Source organism: Onychostoma macrolepis, chromosome 02 (genome assembly GCF_012432095.1).
Source record: "Onychostoma macrolepis isolate SWU-2019 chromosome 02, ASM1243209v1, whole genome shotgun sequence".
Taxonomy (NCBI): domain Eukaryota; kingdom Metazoa; phylum Chordata; class Actinopteri; order Cypriniformes; family Cyprinidae; genus Onychostoma; species Onychostoma macrolepis.
In genome coordinates, this window is record NC_081156.1 from 30,967,192 (window position 1) to 30,990,536 (window position 23,345).

The following is a 23,345-nucleotide window of genomic DNA, read 5'->3' on the forward strand; positions in this document are numbered from 1 at the left end:
AATATTAATCTAAATCTCATCTGAAGTCCATAAGGCACATTAGATCAATCGTCATTACTCTTATGTTTCTCCTCATGTGGAAGAGCCTGAAGCAACCATCTCTCTGACGTCTGTCCTCCTGATATGCTGTCTGTTATCTGATACAAACACAGGACAGTATGGCTTCAGGAACTCACTGAATGTTGGCAAAGGACTGTTAGTCCCTGACAATAATGTTTAGAGTTAAGCTTTGAAGTTAAGTTCAGTACTTTTGTCAGTAATATGATTTGTGGATTGTTTTGCAGGATGCTTTTAATATTTAAACAACAACAACAACAACAACAACAAACATATTCCCAGATATTTTTAAATCTATTTTAAAATAAATATATGAAGTGGCAGTCAATTAATCATTAAATTAATCAAGAAATCATTCAACCAATTCGTTCAAACAGCTCATGGATGGGTCATCAATGACTAACTTGATTCATTCATAACGGGAGTTCGTTCAGTAACGAAACACCACTGTTTTATTTTTTTTAATTATCTATTTTCATTAGAGAAACAGAGCAAAGACAAATATTGAATCTAAAATGTACCGTAATTACTTATTGTGAAGTGTTGTATGAATATTTTGTTTGAGATTGCTCTAATATTCAAAAAACAGCACTTTGCGTGATCATTATTTGTGTGATATTGCTTAACTATATTTTTTTGCCCCCTTATCTTATATTTTGGGGCTCTTTTATATATGTATATATATATATATATATATATATATATATATATATATATATATATATGTATTTTTTCCCACATGTAGCCTATTTTATACTAACCAGGAGGCAATATTACTTTGCATTTATTTATATAATTTTTTTTTAACCCAAAGCAACAACACACACTTGTTGCTGGTAGTGTTTTACTCAAGGGCACAATGCTGATCAAATGTAATTTCAAGGACTCTGTGGGTCCTGAATCAACCTTATTAAGGCTCAACCAGCAACATTTGTGGGAATTGTCAGTAATTAATAGCCCAATAAACCATTCCTATAGGTCACATTACAGAAATGTATCTAAATGCACATTTGTCATGTTATAACATTTGCTACTCATGAATATGAGTGCACAGTAGTATCTTGGGAAAAGCCCAATTTTTCCACATTGTTGAATATACATTATTTTTACATATCTAAATTAAACTGACAAATCCAAATTTAAACCTGGTTATATAATGCATCTACATACATAAATCTCTACAACAATATAAATAACAGACTTGTATATAGGTGAGTGATCTTATATTTATTTCTGTCACATCTGCTGTTGCGTTGAATGTTCAGTTCAGTTCTATCTTGTAAATAAAATTTAGAGAATAATTCACTTTACTGCAAGTGAGTAAAGCCACTTTGATTCTATTTCATATCTGGTCATGAAGTTATTTATAATACAGTATCAGTACAGACCTATACTAGATAAGGAAGTAATTTGAGATAAGGAAGGCCTATAAGAGAGGCCCCATTTTAACTCTTTTTTTTTTTTTTTTTTTGTTAGCCAAAGTCATAAACAAAATATTTAGTGAACAATTGTTTGTTCTTTTTCTTCTCACACATCACAGAATGACGATGAGTTTTCCCCCATGAATGATCCCCCAAAAATAAAAAATAAACTTTGAATAAACTATTTTATTTGCGATTACAAGATACAGTAGCTACATTACCTAAAAACATTTGACGATGTAAAGCCAAAAAAGCAAATGTCGTTTAATACATATTTAAGAGTAATAGTTTTATTATTTGTTATATTTATACGTATTAGTAAATAAATTAAACATTTTAAGTAAGTTTATCTTTGAGGTGAACTCTATTTTCCAAAGTAAACTTTTCCGGTTAAGGGGCTTTTATTGTGAAATGCGGCACATCCGGCGCTGCCTTCGTTTTTTTGCCCGACAGATGAAAACATCAGTGTTGGGTGCTAATGCCGGGCTGATTCCTGCCACAATCAGCAAGATGTTTGTCATCCTACTGCCTGCTTCCAATCAATACGGATCAAACTGTTAGCGTTTACTGTATCTGTAGGTAGCCAAAGCCCATTTTGTATTGCTGTACCTTTTTTGGTAAGTGATGTCTTTGATTTATTTAACTTAGCCAGAAAATGCAGCTAGTGCTAACTGACTAGATATTAATACACACTAGCTGGATTATTCTTTAGAAATCCATTATTTATGAACACGTCAAGAGTAAAATAATGCACTTTTATAAATAATTTGGATGCATGTGATGTGCAATTAAAATACACTTGTGTAGTGGATGCGTTTTCGTGTGCAAATGGTGTATGTATATTTTGTATTTTATGTTATTTAATATTTATTTTATTGTAAATTGTACCATACAGTGCTACTAATGCATATCTATCTATGCATCTATCTATTTATCATTTAAATATATTTTAATCGTATTTCTTATTTTATTTATTGTATTTTTTATTTCTTTGTAAATTAATTTTTGCCTTCATGCATTGAGGTCCAAAGGTCAGTCTGAGATCACTAGTGGATATTTATTTATCTATATTTTAATGCATATTTATTTGCATAATTACATTAAATAAAAAGTTAAAATATTTGTGTTGCTTGGCAAAACTTGTTTTTCTAGGTTAAAGTAATTATTTTATAATTTTTTTTTACACACAAGAAAATGTAGTTATTATTATGACTTTAGGCAAGCCTTTACAGAAAAAGCACTTTCCCATTTTTTTAAATATTCAGTCAGCTGCTGTGTGCATAGATAATTGTTTTCTGAATTAATATGTGATTAAGTTAAATGGTGAGATCTGATCTGTGATTTAGTTTTGTGATTATATGGGCTGCTCTCTTGACATCAGCTTTGCTGTAGTGACAGATCTGAATGCAGCTTTAATTTCTGTGCCCCGTTAAAATGTCTCTAAAGGTTAATCGCACTGTCTTGCAATGACCAAATCAAAATTTCCCTTTAATCTAAATGTCAACGCTCCTTAACATTAAATGACATTCTCACTTGACTGGATTGCTTTGTTGGCATTGGCTTATGTGAATGTTGTTGAAATATGATAATTAAACCTGTGCAATCTTTCACAGGATCTCTAATTTCCCGTAGAAGAAAATGAACGGCTTATCCATCAGCGAGTTGTGCGGCCTGTTCTGTTGCCCGCCCTGTCCGAGCCGGATTGCAGCGAAGCTGGCCTTCCTGCCCCCGGAGCCCACCTACGCTCTTCTGCCAGACCTGGAGTCCACCTCACCTGTGACCTCTAACCTTGGAGCCCCAGGTTTGCGCTCCCGTTTGGCTGGAGGTGCTGGAGGTGCTGGAGGTGCTGGAGGTGCTGGAGGTGCTGGAGGTGCTGGAAGTGCTGAAGGTGCTGGAGGAGGAGGAGGAGGAGGAGGAGGAGGAGGTGGTGGTGGAGGTGGAGGTGGAGGTGGTGGTTTTGGTGACAGGAGTGGAGAAGGTCGATGGAAGCTGCACCTCTCTGAGCGAGCGGAGTTCCAGTACTCCCAGAGGGAGCTGGACGGAACCGAGGTCTTCCTCACTCACTCCAGCCGTGGCAACAGAGTGGGATGCATGTACATCCGCTGTGCCCCATCTGCAAGGTGAAGAACGATCAGTTTAAGATGTTAATGTAAAAAAAGCATTCTTTTTAGTGGTAGTCTTCTCACCCAAGCCTTTTAAAGGCCCATTCACACCAGGAACGATAACTATAATGATAATGATAAAGATGAAGAACTATAATGATAACACAGAGAAGCACTGTCATTGAAGTCATTTTCAAAACTATTTGGTAACACTTTACTTAAAGCTTTTATATAGTGCATTATAATAGCAGTTTTAATGCATGAGTTATGCCTTGTAATGCATTGTATGATCTCATGAATAATTGTAACTACAGTTATATTATAACACATGACAAACAAAGCTTCAAATATTACAATGCATTGCATTACAACTCACATTATAAATACCTTTTATAGCTAGTTTTTCACCAGGAATGTGATTATTACATAAGTTGATATACGATAAAATAAGTTGATAAAATGCTGGCTGATAGCTTCAATAAAAACATATGCCATTATTTATAACCTCATAGTTTACAGTAGGTCTGTGTTTAAAGGTTTATAAGTTATTGTTCAAAATCAATTCCCCTATGGAGAAAATTAAAGGGGTGGTTTACTGCTTTTTTTCTTTGCTTGATTGCGTTTATGGGGTGCAATATAACATGTCTTCGTGTTTCGTTTGTTAAAAAACGCCTTATTTTTCATATATTTCACATTTATTGTAAGCCGCTTTCTCCTCTGTCATTTGAATGACCGGTTGACTTCCTGATTCTCTGAAACCACTCCCTCAGAAACAGGCAATGGGCTCAGATTGGTTAGTTGGGCCGGTGTGTTGTGATTGGCTAAACTGCGTACTGCACATTGTCCGGAAACTTCACGCCCATTACCTTCACGGGCGACAGTCTCATGTGCTGCGGTCAAATGTAAATAATGGTGTCAATATTGCCGTATCAGTTTGAGCCAGAATCAGACCCAGAAAGCGGTAATGAAGAGAGTCGAGCAGAACTTCCGCAAGCAAGGCTCTTACAAAACCCTTCTGAATGGAAGTTTGCTGTTGTGATTACATATCATTTTTTAAAGTTTGTACACGTTTGTCTTATACACACAAAATAGCATCGAACTAACTGGCTACTATAACCAAACAGCGTTGGCTTGTGTTTCTTGATCAAATCGAAAAATTACGTCATAAAGTATACATGGAAAATACATTTACAAAATTAGTACATAATTACAAATTCGGGTCCAAAATATTTGTACGCGTTTGTCATAGACACACGAAATAGCATTTAACTAACTGGCTACTAAAGCCAGCGTTGGCATTTGTTTACGGCCTTGATAAAACTAAAACATTACGTCTGAAATTATACATGCAAATACATTTAAAATTATGAAATCTTACTTACAGGTTGTGGCCCAACAACTGCTGCCTCTGGTTTTAAAGTTGGAACTGCTCCATGTTTTAGTAATAGTTTCTGTGTGAATCCGGCATTGAACTCTGAACTCTCTTGATTCTGAAGCTGTCTTCCATAAAATGCGCAGCACAGAGAGCTAAATTAGGATTGTAATTGTCAGGAACATAATCAAACAAATTTTTAACCATTGTTGACGAACTACAGCGTCCGTAGGAAGCCCGAACACAGAAGACCTGACAGCTGGGTGAAAATAACACCATTTCGGCGGCATGACTACAACTCTCCACTATAACTCTTCCTCTTCGACACAGCCGCAGAACATGGCCTTGCCCCCTCTTTGGAATTTTTACTTCTGGAACCCGACTGCTGCACTTTATAATACAATTTTAGAAGAAAACCAGCAGAAAAATGTGCACACGCAAAAGTACAGAATACTGGTTTAAGTACTGATTAATTTATGGACATAACTGTAGTGTTAAGTCTATGTATAGATGTCAGGATTGCATTGTTGTATTTCTTCCTCTTAATCAAGAAATGTTATTTTGCTTTGTTTCGATATGCAAACCATCTCACAATCCATTTCAAAGCCAGTCCTCTAGATCTGTCTCTGTTTTTGTGCACTACAGGTACACTGTGCTCTTTTCTCACGGTAACGCTGTGGATCTCGGTCAGATGAGCAGCTTCTACATTGGTCTGGGCACTCGTATCAACTGCAACATCTTCTCTTATGATTATTCTGGTTATGGGGTCAGTACAGGGAAACCCTCAGAGAAGAATCTGTATGCAGACATAGACGCTGCGTGGCACGCTTTGCGCTCAAGGTATGTCCGAATCTGGAGACTAGAGAGCATGCAGCTGTACTGGTGCAATATTGAACTTCAGGTGTGCTTTGTGTTTATTTGTGAAATCACTTCTGTGTTGTCTCAGGTATGGCATCAGCCCTGAGAATATAATCCTTTATGGGCAGAGCATTGGTACCGTGCCCACCGTGGACCTGGCGTCCCGTTATGAGTGTGCTGCCGTGGTACTTCACTCACCCCTCACCTCAGGGATGAGGGTGGCGTTCCCTGACACCAAGAAGACGTACTGTTTTGATGCCTTCCCAAAGTCAGTTAACACTGAAAACATTTTTCTTTTCATGACAAAGATGTTAAATCTGTTGTTTAGAATATTAGGATATATTAAAACAATTGGCTGCTCAAGGTCATGCGTTAGTATGGAACTCAACTGAGGTGCAGTCATAGGTGTGCTTATATCAATTATTTGTTTAGGTATTCAAACATGGCTCATTCATTCAGAATTAAGAACTGTACGTTTCCATCAAGAGGAAAAATTTAATTCCCTTTCCCTCTGAAACTTAGCAGTGGTAAAAAATCTACTATAGTATAGTACAGATTTTCTTTATTTAACATCAAGAAGATCAGGCCTTTTCTTTCGGGAACATGCTTCACAACTCCTTGTTCAAGCTCTTGTTCTGTCCAGGCTGGACTATTGCAATGCTCTCGTGGCAGGTCTTCCAGCCAGTTCTATCAAACCTTTACAATGAATCCAGAACGCGGCAGCAGGATTAATTTTTAATGAGCCGAAAAGAATGCGCATCGCACCTCTGTTTATCAATTTGCACTGGCTGCCAATAGTTGCTCGCATAAAATTCAAAGCATTAATGTTTGCCTACAAAACCACCACTGGCTCTGCACCCCTTTACCTAAATTCATTACTTCAGGCTTATGTACCCTCTAGAAGCTTGCGTTCTGCAAATGAACGTCGCTTTATTGTACCATCCCAAAGAGGCACAAAATCACTTTCACAGACTTTTAAATGAAATGTTCCCTCCTGGTGGAACGACCTGCCCAACTCTAAAAACACATCTCTTCCATCTTTATTTGAACCTCTAACTCTAGCACTTTCTTTTCTAATTCTATTCTTAAAAAAATAAAACTAACACTAGCTTTTCTAATCTTTTTGTATTTTATCTATTTGTTTTCTTTTTATTTATTATACAATTAACAAAAGCAAAAAAGGCCTCTAACACTAGCTTGCTCTATTCTTTTTCTAAAAAACAAAACCCTTGCTACGTGTACTGCGTTAAGCTAACTGAGACTTGTTATAGCACTTGCATATCATTGCTCTTTTGTTGATTTTGATTGCTTCCATTGTCCTCATTTGTAAGTCGCTTTGGATAAAAGCGCCTGCTAAATAACTTAATGTAATGAAATATTTGGAATTTTTTAGCACTGCTTTTCAAGATATTTAGTCAGAATACTGTTGAATGGCAATCAGTGGAGAAACTAGCTTTTTGACTGCAGAATGTTATGGTACTATTCCACTATTCTTACTCTGGTCTGATAAATAAAAATATTTTATAACCTGTTTATTTACTAAAGGGCTAGTTCACCATACAAAAAGCTGATTCTGTCATTTATTCACACACATTTTGTTCTGTTTATGCATGACTTGTGTTCTATGGAATAAACTACCATTTAAATGGTCAGTAAGACTTTTAGAAATGAATACTTGCATTCAGAAACTATGCATTAAATTGATTAAAACTGACATTTATATGATAAAATATATAAAATATTTATATTTCTAATATGAACTTTCTAAGAATCTTGACAAAATTTGTCTGTTTTCTTTATTGAAGACTGGAATAATGATAGCTTTGCATCACAGGAAAGGTCACTTTAAATTTTAAATGTATTCAAATAGACAAGATAATAAAAAAATATATTATTAATATATTATGTTATGATAATTTAAAATTGTAATACTATTTCACGATATTAATGTATTTGCTTAATTTTTGATCGAATAAAAGACTTGCAGGCAAATTTTCAAATTTTGTTTGATACTACAATAGATTAAAAGTGTAAATTTTCAAATCTGCAGATCTGTTTCTAACCCAAAGCTACTGTATGATTTCAGAATATAGTGCTTAGACTGATATATGAAACTATTTTTATGGTTATTTTGTGACCTTGTTGAAGGCTAAAAGCACCAATTCTCTGTGAGTACAATTGCCCTGGAAAAAAAGACCAGTGAGTTCTTCCAAATGTCCTTTTTACGGTTCACAAAAGTATAGAAGTCATGCAGATTTTGAATAGTGGCAGAATTTTGTGGTCTCTTTCTCTGATAACTCTATGTTGTGTCTTATCCTCTCTCAGCATTGAGAAGGTGTCTAAAATCACATCTCCAGTGCTGATCATCCACGGGACGGAGGATGAAGTGATTGATTTCTCTCATGGTCTGGCCCTGTTTGAGCGCTGCCCGAAGGCTGTGGAGCCGTTGTGGGTGGAAGGAGCCGGGCACAACGACATCGAGCTCTACAGTCAGTACCTGGAACGCCTGCGCAGATTCATCAGCCAGGAAGTGGCTGCACAGTAAACGCACCCTTCATTACGCTCATGTCAACAAATCGTCTACGTATATGGAAAGCAAACAAACAGAATCTAGTTCTGGAGGGTTTGTTCTTCTGTAAACTTCTACTCTTATGTTTCTCTCTCAGCCTGGAGCTGAGTTTTCTACTGAGAAGACCCCTCGACTTCACACCCAAAAGATCCGAGTGTGTGAGCATCGGTCTCAGGACCTCAGTTTGTCTGAGGCACTCGCAGTTGATTCGGCTTGTGATTTAGGTGACCAGGACAAATGAAATGAAATGTCATTTGAATAGGACTAATATCTAATATCTCTTTATGAAGCTCTTGTGGGTGTTTATGTACTTTCTCTTTTGTTAGTTCTTATAAGAGCATAAGACCAGTCTGTTTTAAAATACAGCATCATCACCTTTTCAGACAAGAACTCTCTGCTGGACAGAGTGTGTGTGTGTGTGTGTGTTTGTGTGTGTGTTTGTGTGTGTGTTTGTGTGTGTGTTTGTGTGTGTGTGTGTTTGTGTGTGTGTTCAATATTTTTTAGACCATCTGTTGTGTGTGTGTATGAATGTGGTGTCATTGAAACCTTTTTTTCTGATGAACTGATCTTCATCAGGCATCTGGAGATGCACTACTGGTCAAAAGTTTGGAGACACTGAGTTTGATTTTCATGATCTTAAAATCATTTTGATCTAAAGCCTTCTGCTTTAATGCTTAATATTAGTTTTGTAGACAAATATACATTGTGCCTACTTACGAATTTCTTTACAAAACTAAAATCTTAATGAATCTTGTTTTTTTTTTAATGGACATGTCAGACCAGTGAAGCAACCAGCAACTGTCCAGTATACATGCAAACGTCTTCAATACAGTTTAAAACCATCCCAGGATGCTTATGAAGTTGACGAATGTCCAGAGCTGGAATCTAGACAAAGAAGAAGCTCAGTTGTAAGACATTTTAATTAATTTATTAATTTTTTGCTCAGTACATACTCTAAGTTATTATTTAATTTTATGTTATAGTTTTCATGACTTTAATATTATTCTAATAAAAGTCATAATAAAAATATTAATAGACGTTTCCAAACTTTTGACTAGTAGTGTAGGTCCATACCGGTTTTGTTTCTCCAGATTCTGCATTTTTCCCTTTGCTTCCCTGTCATTTAAAAAAAGGAGTTTGGGACCCAAACACTGTTTTTAAGGATGTGGATGGAGCTGTGCCGATACAATATGGATATATGGAAATACACTGCCATTCAAAAGTTTGGGATCAGTGGATTTGTTTTTTTGTTTTTTTCAATGAAAGCGATGGGTTTTATTTAGCAAGAATGCATTAAATGAATCAGAGACAGTAAAGACATTCACAATGTTACAAAATATTTCTTTTGAGTTTTCTAGCTATCAAAGAATCCTGAAAAATTGATCAGTTTCCCCAAAGATATTAAAAGCAACTGTTTCCATCATAGTTGCTTAAAACCATTTCTTATTGTTATCAAATCAGCATATTAGACTGATTTCTGATGGCTCATGTGAGACTGAAGACTGGAGTAATGAGCTTTGCCTCACAGGGATAAATGTTCTAGAACTGTTTTCTAGTTGACACTATTTTAAATCGTAATAATATTTTATATTATTATAGTTTTTACTTTGATTTTGATCAAATAAATGCAGCCTTACAGAGCAAAAGAGACTTACTTACCCCAAACTTTTGAACAGTAGTCTATTAAGATGTTTTTCCTCGCCATATTGTGTTGATCCTTATAACACTATTTTTTTTTTTTTATTCTTGTGTTCATTTATTTCATTTACATGTTTAAGAAGAAACAGATTGTCTACATAAGCAAAAACTCTAAAACCAGAGCTGCTTCTATAAGTCAAAAGTGAAGTAAAATGTGCGGGAGAGATTAAAACTCTTCCCCGGTCCAGTTGATATGATATTGTGATGCATCGGTGTATTGAGTTGTGAAATATGTATCACACTGAAGTAGTTGGCATTTCCAGCCTCTAAAATGGGGGCTGAATTTGTAAATATTTAGATTTCTGACCCTTTTTTTCCCACTTTTTCCCCACACGCTGAATTGTGGCGGAGGTTAATAGCTGTGATTTTGCCCACTGTGAGCACCTGACCCGAATGACAGGAAACCTCACGCTACACCAGAAACATCACACGTTCCTCCCGCATTCAGTTCTCTTAGCTCGTGCACGTTGATGTAATGATGCGTAAATGAACTCTGACGCCCAATTCGACCCCAGACTGACGTGTGATTGACAGTTTCTGAGCCGTCTCAGAATGGGGTCGTGACCTCCATCCACTGCTGACCTCTTGTCTGTGTTTATGTCTGCGAGAGGAAGAACCGTGACAGGTTTTTTAATATTACCGCATGCCAGGTCATCAAATCACATTACCGTCATTTTTGCTATTTCCAATCGCAGTTTGTATATTGAGCTATTTATAGCGGCCACTTCTCTCGCAAACAAACCTTGCTGTATTAGAAATGCTCTTATGTGGTCAATGGATATTTAACATGAACTTCCAGATCTATTTTTATAAGGTTGACAAGTCTTTGCTATAATATGAACAAACCTTTCACTGTTTAAGAGCCATTTTTAAAGGGATAGGTGTGTATTTGTAGCTCGGACATGTGGATTGTTTTATAGTGATAGTATAGTGATAGTTCGCCCAAAAATTAAAACCAGACTTCATTTCGTCCATGGACCATAAACGGGTCATTTTTGAATGTTATAAACCATATGATGATGCTCGAGATGATGATGAATTGGCGAATAACCGCTCAAAAATGAAAATCTGTCATTATTTACTTGTTTAAACTTGTATGACTTTCTTTCTTCCGCAGAACACAATAGAAGAGATTTTGAAAAATGTTGGTAAGCACTCGGTTTTGGTCAATGGGAACTGAAACTGTTTGGTTACCAACGTTCTTCAAAATCTCTTCTTTTATGTTCCATATAAGGAAGGAACGACATCAGGATGAGTAAATGATGACAGAATTGTCATTTTTTTTGGGTGGACTGTCTCTTTAGATTTAGTGTTTATCATGCAAATCAATTGTACAGCTTATGGTTATGATACTTTAATTGTGTCTGTTTTTTGTTGTCCTTTTAGGGTCTTGAAAGCATCCGGTTACTATATGCTTTCTTTTTATCAAAAAGCAGCTCAGAAATTTTTCAACGCAAGACATCAGACGTGTTTGTAACACCACGAGGGGAGAATAAATGATGCAAGTTTTAATTTTTAGGTGAACTATTTCTTTAAAAGGACATTGCAACCTCTTTAACATCTAGTTTGCTATACCTCCCTGAAGGTCAGTCGTTTTGTATTCCGACGTCTGTAGTTCTTAAGACGGTTTTTAAGACCCCAACTCTTGTAAAGAGCAGTGTGTACTCAGGAACATTTTCATTCGTTTGGCTGACAACACACTGCATATTTGTCCTCAAATGCTGCCAGTAAAACAAAACCTGCTTTACGTTGATCTTAGGAACCACAGACTGCAGGAAAAATCTTTTTCCATGTTGACATCTGTGTCATAATGAGCATAGCAAACTTTGTGTTAAAGTTTGTGTGCCACTTTTAGTATGCATGTAATAGATAAGATATGAAAAGAAAACGGACTAATTATAGCGTGTGAATTTCAGTGTATATTATATGACTTTCCAAGATTAAATAGTTCGTTAGCCTAATATATAAAAGGATGTTAGGATGTCGATTTTTAGAGCTCTAATGAAAAGGGTTAGTATTCACATCTCTGAACAAGCGAGCAATAATGTCAAACCTTTGACTGTGAGAACTGGATAGATTTATCAGACTCGCACAAAAGTCCACATGATGATCATTTTGAAGGGTTTGCACTTTCAGTGACACAGCACAACCTTATCCGAGAACTCTAAAATACTTTATGCCGACTCACAATTTTGTATAGCGATATAAAGCTAATTTGCTGTATTTCTAGTCACATTAAGTCACGTATCTATATCGAGATTTGCAAGAAAATGACTGTATATTACCAGATACACGTCTGTATAAAGAGGTGATGGTGTGTCCCCCTATGATGTAAGATGCTTTGTGTGTGTTGGGTAATGTTTTCTTTTTTTAGCTGGAAGATGTGATGTACTGTGGTTGAGTAATAAAGGAAAGCTGTAAAGTAACAGTGGTATTTTTGACTTTCTTTTTATGGTGATGTGTAGTTGAATTATATGATTTTTTTTTTTTAATTAATTTTTTTTTTTTAAATGACTGATATCTAGAGCAAGAGTCTGATATTTTAATGAATGCAAATGAGATGTTCATTAAAGTAGCATATTTTACAATACTGAATCAGACTTTAGCCTTTTGTCCATAGACAACACTTTGGTTAAATGGTTCTGATTGTCTCAGAATGGTCGAATATGGGTTGATTGACTGAAGGTTGTCCTTTAACTGCTTTTATGCCACATTATTTTGAGCACAAAACTGTAATGCAATAAATTTTAAATGCAATAATCCAATATGCTGGCCTAAAAAGGACAATTAATTTTTGTGAATTAATAAATAAATAATGAATTGGCATTTACCGCAGTTTTGTAAACGAATGCTTGGTAAAATACTGCTCTTTTAACACTGAGGTCTTATTTTTGTATAATTGAGAAATAATGCAATAAAAAAATGTGTATAACGTTTCGGCCTTGGAAAAAGAAAATTAAAAAGGTAATTGCGACCATTTATCTCAGAATTCTTTTTTTCTTTGGTATTTAGACTTTTTTCTTTCTCTCTGAACTGCGAGATATAAACTCAAAGTTTTTATAGTTTAGCATCCTGTGGCAGAAACAAGTTTCCATGGAAAAAAAAAAAAAGTCTAGTTTTAATTTAATTTTAGTTAGATTTACTTATTTATACATATTTTTAAACTTTATTTTGTTTGGCGTAAATAAATCTGTTCATATTTAATGCTATTACTCTAACAGATGTTTTGTGCCAGGTAAATAGGCCTACTGCTCTGATTTCCAGAAACAATTTAATGTCATAAGAAAAAACGTTGTCATAAACAGAGGATTTGTACAACGCCAAAAGCTTGCTGCTGGCATTTGCATCTCGGAATAATATTCCCTGGCCTATGCAAAGGCTGTCTAGGCATCGACATCAGACACTAGATGGCAGAGTCTCTCTGTCTTCAGCACGATGCAGCACTGCTGTCACTGCCCGCCTCTGAACAATCTTCACATCTCATCACACCCACAGTCAATAAACCAGTTTGTGGTTTTCAGTGCCATCTCCAGGGATACCGTAATATATGTGTCTATTTTTACCCGCTCTGTAGCATTATCTATTAAAATGGTTTGAAGCTGTTAAAGATAAAAAGCAATTATATTAAATGGCTCCCTTCAAATAAAATCTGCTCAAAGCTCCAGCATGGAGTTTTTCTGTTTCCTTCAACTATCCCAGCTTGATGTTCAGAGTCAACGGTAAGGACGTTGATCCTCAGAAAGTGTAAAACGTGGTTTTGTGTCTGATTGCTTTGTTTGTTTGTTCATCCCTACCAGCTCGACACAGCAACGATGGCTCAAACAGATGTGAGTTTACATTGATTCAGCGTTATTTAGCAGACGCTTTTATCCAAAGCAACTTACAAATGTGTGGAAGAAAGCTGAATTTGTTTGAAAAGCCATTATTTATTTATTTTGTGCATTTTTGCACTTCAGGTTTAAAGGATTTCAAATGAATCCTGTAACAGTCCATTTTTATTAATAATCCATTTAAATCTTTCCCTCTGCTGCAGCTCTTAATTCTCATTTCTTATGCTAAGTGTGCCATCAGTGAGTTAAATAAATAGTTTACTCAAAAATGGAAATTTACTCACCTAAGATGTAGATGAGTTTCTTTCTTCATTGTAACGGATTTGGAGAAACGTAGCATTTCATCACTTGCTCACTAATGGATCCTCTGCAGTGAATGGGTGCCGTCAGAATGAGAGTCCAAACAGCTGATAAAAACATCACAATAATAATACAGTAATCCACATAACTCCGTCCAGTCCATCAGTTAATGTCTTGCAAAGCAAAAAGTTGCGTGTTTGTAAGAAACAAATCCATCTTTAAGACTTTTTAAAAATTTGAACCATTGCATCCGTCTATACGAGTCCTCTATCCATAATATTGCTTCCTCCAGTAAAAAAACAAAAACAAAGTTATCCCATCTTGAATCAGGAGAGAAATGTGCACAGATCAAGCACTGTTTACAAGCCAAAACAGGTCAGAACAAATACGTTGGTGGATTTCGATATTAGAGGGCAACAGACAATGGATTTTTTCACTGGAGGAAGTATTATTTTTGATTATGGACTCATATTTTAACCAGAAGTGACAGTTAGAAGTTGAATGAATTTAACAATGGATTTGTTTCTTACAAACACGCATCTCTTCTTTTCACAAGACGTTAATTGACGATTGATTAATTGGAGTGGTATATGGATTACTCATGGATTATTGTGATGTTTTTATCAGCTGTTTGGACTCTCATTCTGACGGCACCCATTCACTGCAGAGGATCCATTGCTGAGCAAATGACATAATGCTACATTTCTAAATTTTCAAATGTGATTCGTGAGCAGTGGACAGACTTTTCATTTTCAGTGACCCATTTTATTGACATAATTTGCTACAATGTTGTGGTGTGGCCTGCTGGCTTTTGTAGTGATTTGCACATAGGTTTTCAGTTTTGCAGGGTCTGTGCTAAAACACTTTCTGGAGTGATTTGCCACTGACCTGTGTCCAATTTGTAGATGTCAGAATCGGATACTTTTTCCCCGTTCCATATCAAAGCGGCATCTGTTTCAATGCTTGCCTAAAAATATCAGCGTAATGGTTTCCTGATGCTCATCTCCTCAGCAACAGAAGCAAGGGTGATGAAAACCTGCCTGACAGGAATATTACTAAAAAGTGTTCCCCCTCTCTTTTTACTCTTTGATCGCAGTTTCTTTGGGGGATATCGGGGAAACTGGGCTTGAGAGTCTTGTTTTCAGGCCTAAAAAAAATATTTGCATTGCGCACTTGAAAAGGGCTTGTTTTTTCAGTCTTTTTCTACAATTGAAACACTTTTTTATTATTTATTTAAAGAGTACAAGCACAGAGTGTTACTAATTTGCTAATTTGTCTGATTTAAGCATTGCTATTTGATGTGAACAACCCTTGAGAAATGCATGCATGTGCTTTTGATCCTGTGGTTCAGTGCGTTTGTAGTCTTTCGAGTGCATTTTAAACTTTAATGAGTCACATCGTACTGGAGAATATATCAGACTCTGAAGCAAAAATCCCACACATCTCAGTGAATCAGCCGAGAATCCATCTGGAAAATCTGTTCTGCGTGTGTGACAGAAAGAGAAAAGCAGTGCCGTCTATGCTGCTGAGTCACCTGAAGTGTTGAAATGACACATGCATATATTTTCTCTGTTTTTACATATGAAATATATAATTAGACTGCCTGGATTATTTATGCACTGCAGGTTCAACCTAAAATCATCAATATAGAAAGAATTGCAGTTAGGGAATCCTGGAATCCAGGTTAAATTACTCATTGGAAGGTAGACAGGTCATTGGTGAGCTGGTCTGAATCATAACCTGTGTTTAAAGTGAGATCACAATGACAGATTATTTTATGTTCATTAACTGGTTTGGTCTGTTTCTGTCTTTTGTTGCTTCAGCAGGTGCGGCAGTCAGAAACCAAACACAGATGGTCCAAAGCATTATCTGAGAAGTGCCTTTGTTGTCCATGTGGTGGTGAGGATTCTTGCTTTAAATAAACTGAAATGAAATAATAAAAGTTACCCTGACACATATCCTGGAGTATATTTGTTCCCTGTGCATTAGTCACATGCATCTTCACAGACAATAACACTTAATTTTTTAAAACATATTTGCTTATGCAGAAAGGATTCTACATCTAAAGTGTGTAAAACTGCATATTTTTCTTCTGTGGAACACAAAAAGAAGAAAAACACTGTGAGCTAAACAACATTAGAGCCCACTGACTTACATTGTATGGAGAAAATCAAAACAAAAGACATTTCTCAAAATATCTTCTTTTATGTTCCACAGAAGAAAGTCAGTCGTACAGGTTTGAAACGACACGAGGGTGAATAAAAATTGAATTTTTGGGTAAACCTTCTCTGTAGGATTCTTAAGGTTCATTTATTTATTTTGCTGAAGTTCTTGATGTAATATTAGGTTCTTCAGATTTCTGTATATGGATGAAAACTAAAGTAGATTATTACAGACGATAAAAACATGTTTTTTAATGTAATTAATATTAATTTTTAAGAGTGTAATCATAATTAGCTTTATTTTATAGCAGTAGAAGTCTAAGGAGGGTGCTCTCGAGTAGCTATTAAAAATCATATTGCTTAGAGGTTGATCTTTCACATCTCAGAAGACTTAATGAAGATGTAGGCCTAAAATACATTTAATTCAAGCACTGACTTTGTCTCAGATGTTTCTCCTGAAACCGCATAAGATACAAACCAAATATTTTCAAATGGAATTAATATGAGTACAGATCATTTGGTCCTAAATCAGTTTGATGAGAAAAACGTCAGTTCATAATGAGATATGTAATACTGAATACAGTTTGAGACATTGTTGAGATCTCCACTGAACCTCAGAGGACGTGTGAAATTAATAGGTTTTTTTTTTCTCAGGGGAAAATCAATTCTTTCTGTTTTCTCTCCATTTAATCTATAGGAGAAACAATTGAGATATTAATTAGATCTAATTATCCGAGTGTGTATACGTTGCCTAACTGAATGAATGTGTGTGTGTGTGCGCGCGCGCTTGTGTGTGAGGGAAAGAGAGAGAGCGAGAAAGAGAGAAAGAAAGAAAGAAAGAAAGAGGGAGAGATCCATCCCCCCTCTTGGATGGTTTGGTGCCTCAGTCTGAAGCCCGCGGATGAAGCTCGTGTTTACGCAGCGCTCGGCGTCTCACCGGTGGATGTAAATATCAGTTTATACTACAGCAGAACGCACAGACTGATTCATGAGCATCGCCAAAGGAACCGCTGGAGAGACGCTCCGCTCTGCTCCAGACTGCAGGAGGATGTACGGCGTAATTAACCATCCCCGAAACCATTTAAGGATCCTCAGACATTGATATCTTCATATGCACGTGAATCCTCTGCATTTGAAAGGCTTTCAGCGGGCGGACACACACGCTGCGCTGTGCGTCTTAACGCAGGACTGCTCTTTTGGACTCGTGCCACGGTTGTCTGTCTCCGTCCGTTCACCCAACCACACCTACCCGTTATAACCTCACCGAATTACAGCAGCGGCGTCCGCACACCGGATCCCGACAGATCCCGTCGCGAAAGGGACATTGTGTCTGCGTGAGCGGGTGGAAGAACACGGAACCACTGCGCTATAAACGCCCGGTGCGCACCGGACCCGTTCAAAGACGCCCGTGTCGGGCCGATATGTCAGCCCGGTGCGCGTGATCGCTTTGGAGGAGAGGCAGGTGAAATTATCAGCTTTGTCCCGCATCCTGCGCCAAGAAGGAACGCATCACCTTGAGGATTTATCGCACTGACATCAAACTTACCAGGTGAGCCGCTCAGTCATATTAGCGATAGATTTAATGAACATTAGAGTCAGAAATGAACTTTTTATCATTATTAGGTAAATTAATTCCAGTGGCATTTTGTCAGGATTTGAATTGCTGATTTCATCACAAACACTTCATGTTAGCTCTGCGGAGGCGCTTAAACCGTAATTATTGGCCTAAAATATTAGGAACGGTCGAAAAATATAAAAGCAGAGGATAAATTACATATTTTTGCCCCCCCCCCCAGACTATAAATATATGGAGCTATTTAGGGCATTTTTTGCCCTAAACCCTTGTTCATTTCTGACCATGATGCACATTTGATCTTGTAGAAGGTTCATCAAGTCAATACATATCCACCCTAGTCATAAAATCCTGGAGGAATATTGGAAATAGCATTAACGTTTGGAACCAACCTTAATGGGATCCAGTAAGAATCCTTAAGAATCAAATCCAACTGGATGAACTGAAATTCCTCCAGGGTTTTTGGGATCAAACGTGTCTGTTGTATATAAGCGCTCTACTTATTGTAATGGAATAATGTCAGTTTATTGGGCAGTTAAAGGAAATCACATGGAAGCAGAGTTTGTGAAAGATTTTCCTTACATTCCTTTTGATGAAGGCATTGGTTCAATTGGTGATGTAAAAGTCCTGTTAGGAAGCACGGGTTTCTGAAAGACCACCATAAGTCCTTAAGATGGTAAATCACCCTAGGCAAGGAGAAATAAACCGTATATATATATATTTGGAATTGGAATTTGAAACCAATCCTAACAGGATCCAACAGGATTTCCAGGTTTTTTTTATTCTTGGTTCTTATAGTCTTATTGGATATTGTGTAATCTTTGTCAGAGCTTTATGTGTCTTGTACTGAATTAATTGTTTCACTGCTGGACATTTAAAGGAAATCACATGGATTGTTTTTGATTCTATTGGTGGTCTGAAAGATCTAGTTTTTCATTTTGTTAGAAAATTCCAATTAGAATTGCTTTTAAATTATGATGGAATTCTGTTCGCATCCCTTTAGGAAATTTAACCAGGTGTAGCTGGTTGATAAGGCTCTTTTTCATCTCATTCAGGGCTTGTTGGCTCTCAGTAGCATGTCTCATAGGTCATGCACGCAAGATCCATATCTTGCAAAAACTGTTTAGTTTGTAATTCTCTCACGTGCGAGGTGAGCGATCTGATGCGGTGTGGCTTTCATTGGTCCATCGTTCGATTGTTGTGAATGCATGCACACTCCAGGCCCGCTGATGCTTCATAATTCTGCGGCTCTTGCTGGTAATAAACAAACCTCTCCAGTGCCAGGCTTATGTAAAGCACGCTTTGCATGTCAACAGTGTTTCTGAAGACAAAGGTTTCATATATTGTCTTGGAGGATAGGGGATCGTTTCCCCATGTGCTTTGGGATATACATGCATGACTGAAATGCAATCACCACCTGAATTTGACTTTTGTCCTTTGCTTTCTACATGTGATGATTGTTGGGTTTGTTGCTCTAGTAATTTTGCATAATTTATAAGCTTAGTTAAGAGGAACTGCTTTTCTTGCTTCCAAGGAAAACCAGCCATTTATAAGGCAAATTTAATTAGGAACAAACTTTAAAATGCTTTTATGGTGGTACCATGGTACAGTGAGGCTGTCAGAAGGTAACAGCATGGTATACACTGGAAATGTACGACTACCCTCATAGAAGTAGCTTTCAGAAGCTGTCTTGGTTTTTTTTAAATGATGTCAAATGGTGTCATGTTAACACTTTTTGCAGTGTGTTTTTGGGCTAACAAAAAGGGTCAGTCTGCTTACATTAGTTAATGCTTTATTTTTTTAATTTTAATTTTATTATATCAAAGACAACACACATTAATTATACATGCCAATATGTAAAATGTGACAAAGATTTAGTCAAACCGGCTAATTTGCATCCGTAGTCCTTAGGCAGGTTGATTAGAAATCATGAATTAACAATAAACAATACTTTTCCTGCATTTATTAATGTTATTTTTTTTAAATTTACTAATACATATTTAACATTTCAAGTTATAAATGAACACATGTATATTGTCAGTGTATTCTGAATAAACAATGAGCAATAGTATAATAGTTCTAAATTAAAAATGACTGTTAATAAGAACTGTAAAAAAGTTATTAATTTTTCCGTTCAGTTCAGTTGCATTAAAACATTACAATAAATCATTATTTAATATACGGTACAATAGTGTTTCAGTTGTGTGCCAACTATTTTATATATATCATGAACAATCCGAGGCATTTAAAAAATATTGTTATTATTAGTTATGTTTTAGTACTACAAAATGGACTAAACCAGCTATGTACAATATGCTGATGCTGGCCAAAACGACAAACAGGACCTAAAAGAAAACCGACATGTCTCTCCATGAGGCAGTATCTTCCTGAGAAAGACAGAGTTGTCCTACACCAAGATGTTATAAAAACTAGCTGGCCTGTAACTGCCTGTTGTTTTTCTTTTTGCTGACGTGTTGTCTTTGCCCTCTTAGGCACTGCATGATTTATTTATATTATTTATTTATTTTTACCCATAGGTTCCATGACTTTGAAAAATAAATCAAATGTAAGGACAGTCTGGAGACGTTCAGGGGAGAACAGAATGTTTAGATAGATGATAACATCTACAGATAACAGTGGAAAGTACACTAGCTGCATGTTGTACAGATGAGCTAAAATGTTTGTGTTTGAATACGGTGCACAGTAAATAACAACTAGATTCATGCGTTTTGTTGCTTGTCTGTGCAAAACTCACCGCCATGATGCTAAAGTGTTCTGGGTGCTTGCCAAGGTGTTGATATACAGTTATAAAAGTTGCATCCCCGATGAAGGACTATACACTATGCACTTATACACTATATACTTATGTACAGTGTACTCATATCTCATAAAATCGTAACTCTGATCACATAGAAAAGTAATAGCACACCACTTATAGCAAAATGAAGGGCTCTATGATAATGGTTACACTAATAATCACAATTATTTTGCTCAAAATGATTATTAATCATGATCATTTTCATTTGAGTAATTTCTTTTACATTTCATTAGATTTATTGCACTTTCACGTAAACACAAATTAAGAAAACGTCAACTCATATGCAGGGTTTATTTTACCTTGTCTAGTTTCCCGATTATTATATTTATTATGTACTTTAATGCACTCTCTCCATTAAGAAAACTGGTATAACCTTTATCTCAAAAGCTAAAACAGTGAAGTTCCTAATATTAATTGCAGTAATTCAAAATTATGTTAATGCATTTCTAACAAAACACTAAAAAAGTCTTTGCACTTTTGCTGCCTTTATGCTACCATACATTTATTCAACAACTACAATCGCAAACAATGTAGTCGAGATTTATGTTTGTGTATATCGCAAATTTTGCAGAGAATTATGCCTAAATAATTGAGAGAGGCAGAAATCATGATCACAATTAAAATGCGATTAATCGTGCATCAGTAATTGGTATCATTTATATCATAAGGCATGACAGAGTTTAATACTCAGAGTTGTTGGTTTTATTCAGCGCTATCTCACGTTGTGGTCACACCTCACTCGTACCATTTTGTACGATTTGTCTAGACCCCAGTGACGAGTAGGTTTAGGGGCGGGGTTAGGTGTAGGTCATTCGTACAAATTCATACGTACGATTAAGATACGTAAAAATATGTACGATTTAGCAAAAAATATGTATGAATTGCTGTGAGATCGGGCTGTTTTATTAAATCACTAACCCAATGGATGAGCAATGCTAGTGTTAGTTCCCTCTAACATGTACCACTAATGTAATTCTATAGTGCTGAGTGGAATCTACTACAAAAATAATTTTTGCGTTCCCATTTGCCCCAATAGCAGCAGAAAACATCCACGAGTCATATATCAGAAGTCATATTTCTATGACTTTTCAGAAGAGGAAAAAATGTCAAGAGATTACATTGGTCAGAAGAGAGAAAGAGAGAAAGCGATGTTAACTCATTTTTTTGTAATTTAATGCCAAGATACTATAGTGCCATAAATGTACATTAATTTCTTTTTAAATAAAAACATTAAAAATGTCAAGTAACTGTGTAAATGCACCATCAAGGTCGGTGAAAAGAGTCCGTAGAGATAAATAGAGTGAACGATGAACCCCAGAGAGAAGTTGGATGTGGTCTATATATAATTTTGAATCCAATTACATGTTTGTTGCTTGCCGATTGTGAGATGCTTTGTTAGAGTGACTGTTATTCACAAAACTGGAAACGATAACAAGATTTTCAGACAAAATGCTTCCTTTTCCAAGATCAGCTGGCTGCAGTCTGCAGCAGACAGGCTGAATGTGTGTGTGTGTGTGTGTGTGTGTGTTTATATACGTGTGTGTGCAAAAGAAAGACATACAGATACACGGATTGAGCCAGAATTGCTTGAGAAGGATTGATAGTGCATTTGTGTAAGAGTTGTGTCAGTATCTATGTGTTTGTTGGACAGAAAGGGAGGGTAAACAGAGCAGGTCTCGATGTGTGTGAGAGAGTAAGACACACACACTCACACACACAGAAAGTGAGACAGGGCTTGACTCTCTCCGACTGACTAGCTGTGAATAGCCCCCCTGTTATCTCTGCAGTGCACACAGACTGCAGCGCAGCAGGCCAGCCAGGCAGGTGCTGCACAAAAATAGCAGGTGTCTGTTCGGTTAATACACATCGTCCCCCCTTCCCGTCTCTCCCGGGGGCCGAGCACCCATCACTGGGGTGCGGCAGCATCGAGGAGGCCCTCCTCCTCCTCATGCACCACAAGCTCGAGTGACCAAGGGTGACGTCTCGCCGTTGTCCGCAACTTGTTGCGTATGACGACCGGCCTTGTCCCCTTTCGTGGTCCGTGGACCGAAGGATTGCTCTCGTCTTTCAACAATAAGGGAGGATTTAGAGCTTGAGGTGTTATTGGGATGTGTGTGCATCTGTGTTTGTGTGTGTAACTCAGCCAGAGGATGTATTTTTATTGCTCAGGCATTGCTCTTTCATCGCTCAGGAGAGTTAATTGAGTTCTCAGTTATGTGTCGTTTAGGTTTCAAGTAGCTTTTGAAAGGAAACCCAATAGAAAAAGACACAAATTAGATGTATACTGTAATATTAATTGAGGTAGTATAGCTCAGATCATTTCATTTTAGAATAATTTTAAGGAAAATTGTATGGGTTTTAATTGTTTAATAATCTCTTTTGAAAGTTTAGCCCATATGATACCACCAAAAAAAAAAAAAAAAATTTCTGGCTACATTTCTGCAAAATTACACTGAAAAAAATTTGGTGTAGAGACAATGTTCACTCAGAAGTTGCTAGTAAATTTTATAATTAACTAAAAAAATTAATGAATAAAAAAATAATGCATTTTTCTAAACAAACTAATTGACTGTTAAGCATATTTT

At 36.5% G+C, this 23,345-nt stretch overlaps 2 protein-coding genes across 3 annotated transcripts in view; both read left to right on the forward strand.

The window, feature by feature from the left end:
- Positions 1-1,911: 1,911 nt before the first annotated feature.
- Positions 1,912-16,146, forward strand: abhd17aa (abhydrolase domain containing 17A, depalmitoylase a). Of its 2 annotated transcripts, XM_058760885.1 has the most exons (7): positions 1,912-2,095; positions 3,092-3,598; positions 5,598-5,792; positions 5,899-6,078; positions 8,136-8,351; positions 8,477-8,603; positions 16,034-16,146. In XM_058760885.1, exons 2-6 carry the CDS (start codon positions 3,117-3,119, stop codon positions 8,601-8,603), a joined length of 1,200 nt encoding a protein of 399 aa, XP_058616868.1. In that variant the 5' UTR covers positions 1,912-2,095; positions 3,092-3,116; the 3' UTR covers positions 16,034-16,146. The 2 variants fall into 2 exon arrangements, with proteins under 2 accessions (XP_058616868.1, XP_058616858.1); XM_058760875.1 differs by lacking the exon at positions 16,034-16,146 and having other exon boundaries at positions 8,477-12,503.
- A 1,069-nt stretch (positions 16,147-17,215) lies between these two features.
- sema6ba (sema domain, transmembrane domain (TM), and cytoplasmic domain, (semaphorin) 6Ba) overlaps positions 17,216-23,345 on the forward strand; it is a 133,251-nt gene continuing 127,121 nt past the window's right edge. The window contains exon 1 of the mRNA XM_058762362.1: positions 17,216-17,918. The gene's annotated coding sequence lies outside the window, so the exon portion shown is untranslated. The remainder of the gene's footprint in view (positions 17,919-23,345) is intronic.

Excerpts from the sequence above, each read along its gene's own strand:
- abhd17aa (XM_058760885.1), top strand. The coding sequence starts at position 3,117 with ATGAACGGCTTATCCATCAGCGAGTTGTGCGGCCTGTTCTGTTGCCCG. Across the intron at positions 3,599-5,597 it reads CGCTGTGCCCCATCTGCAAG|GTACACTGTGCTCTTTTCTC; the intron begins GTGAAGAACGAT and ends TGTGCACTACAG. Across the intron at positions 5,793-5,898 it reads TGGCACGCTTTGCGCTCAAG|GTATGGCATCAGCCCTGAGA; the intron begins GTATGTCCGAAT and ends GTGTTGTCTCAG.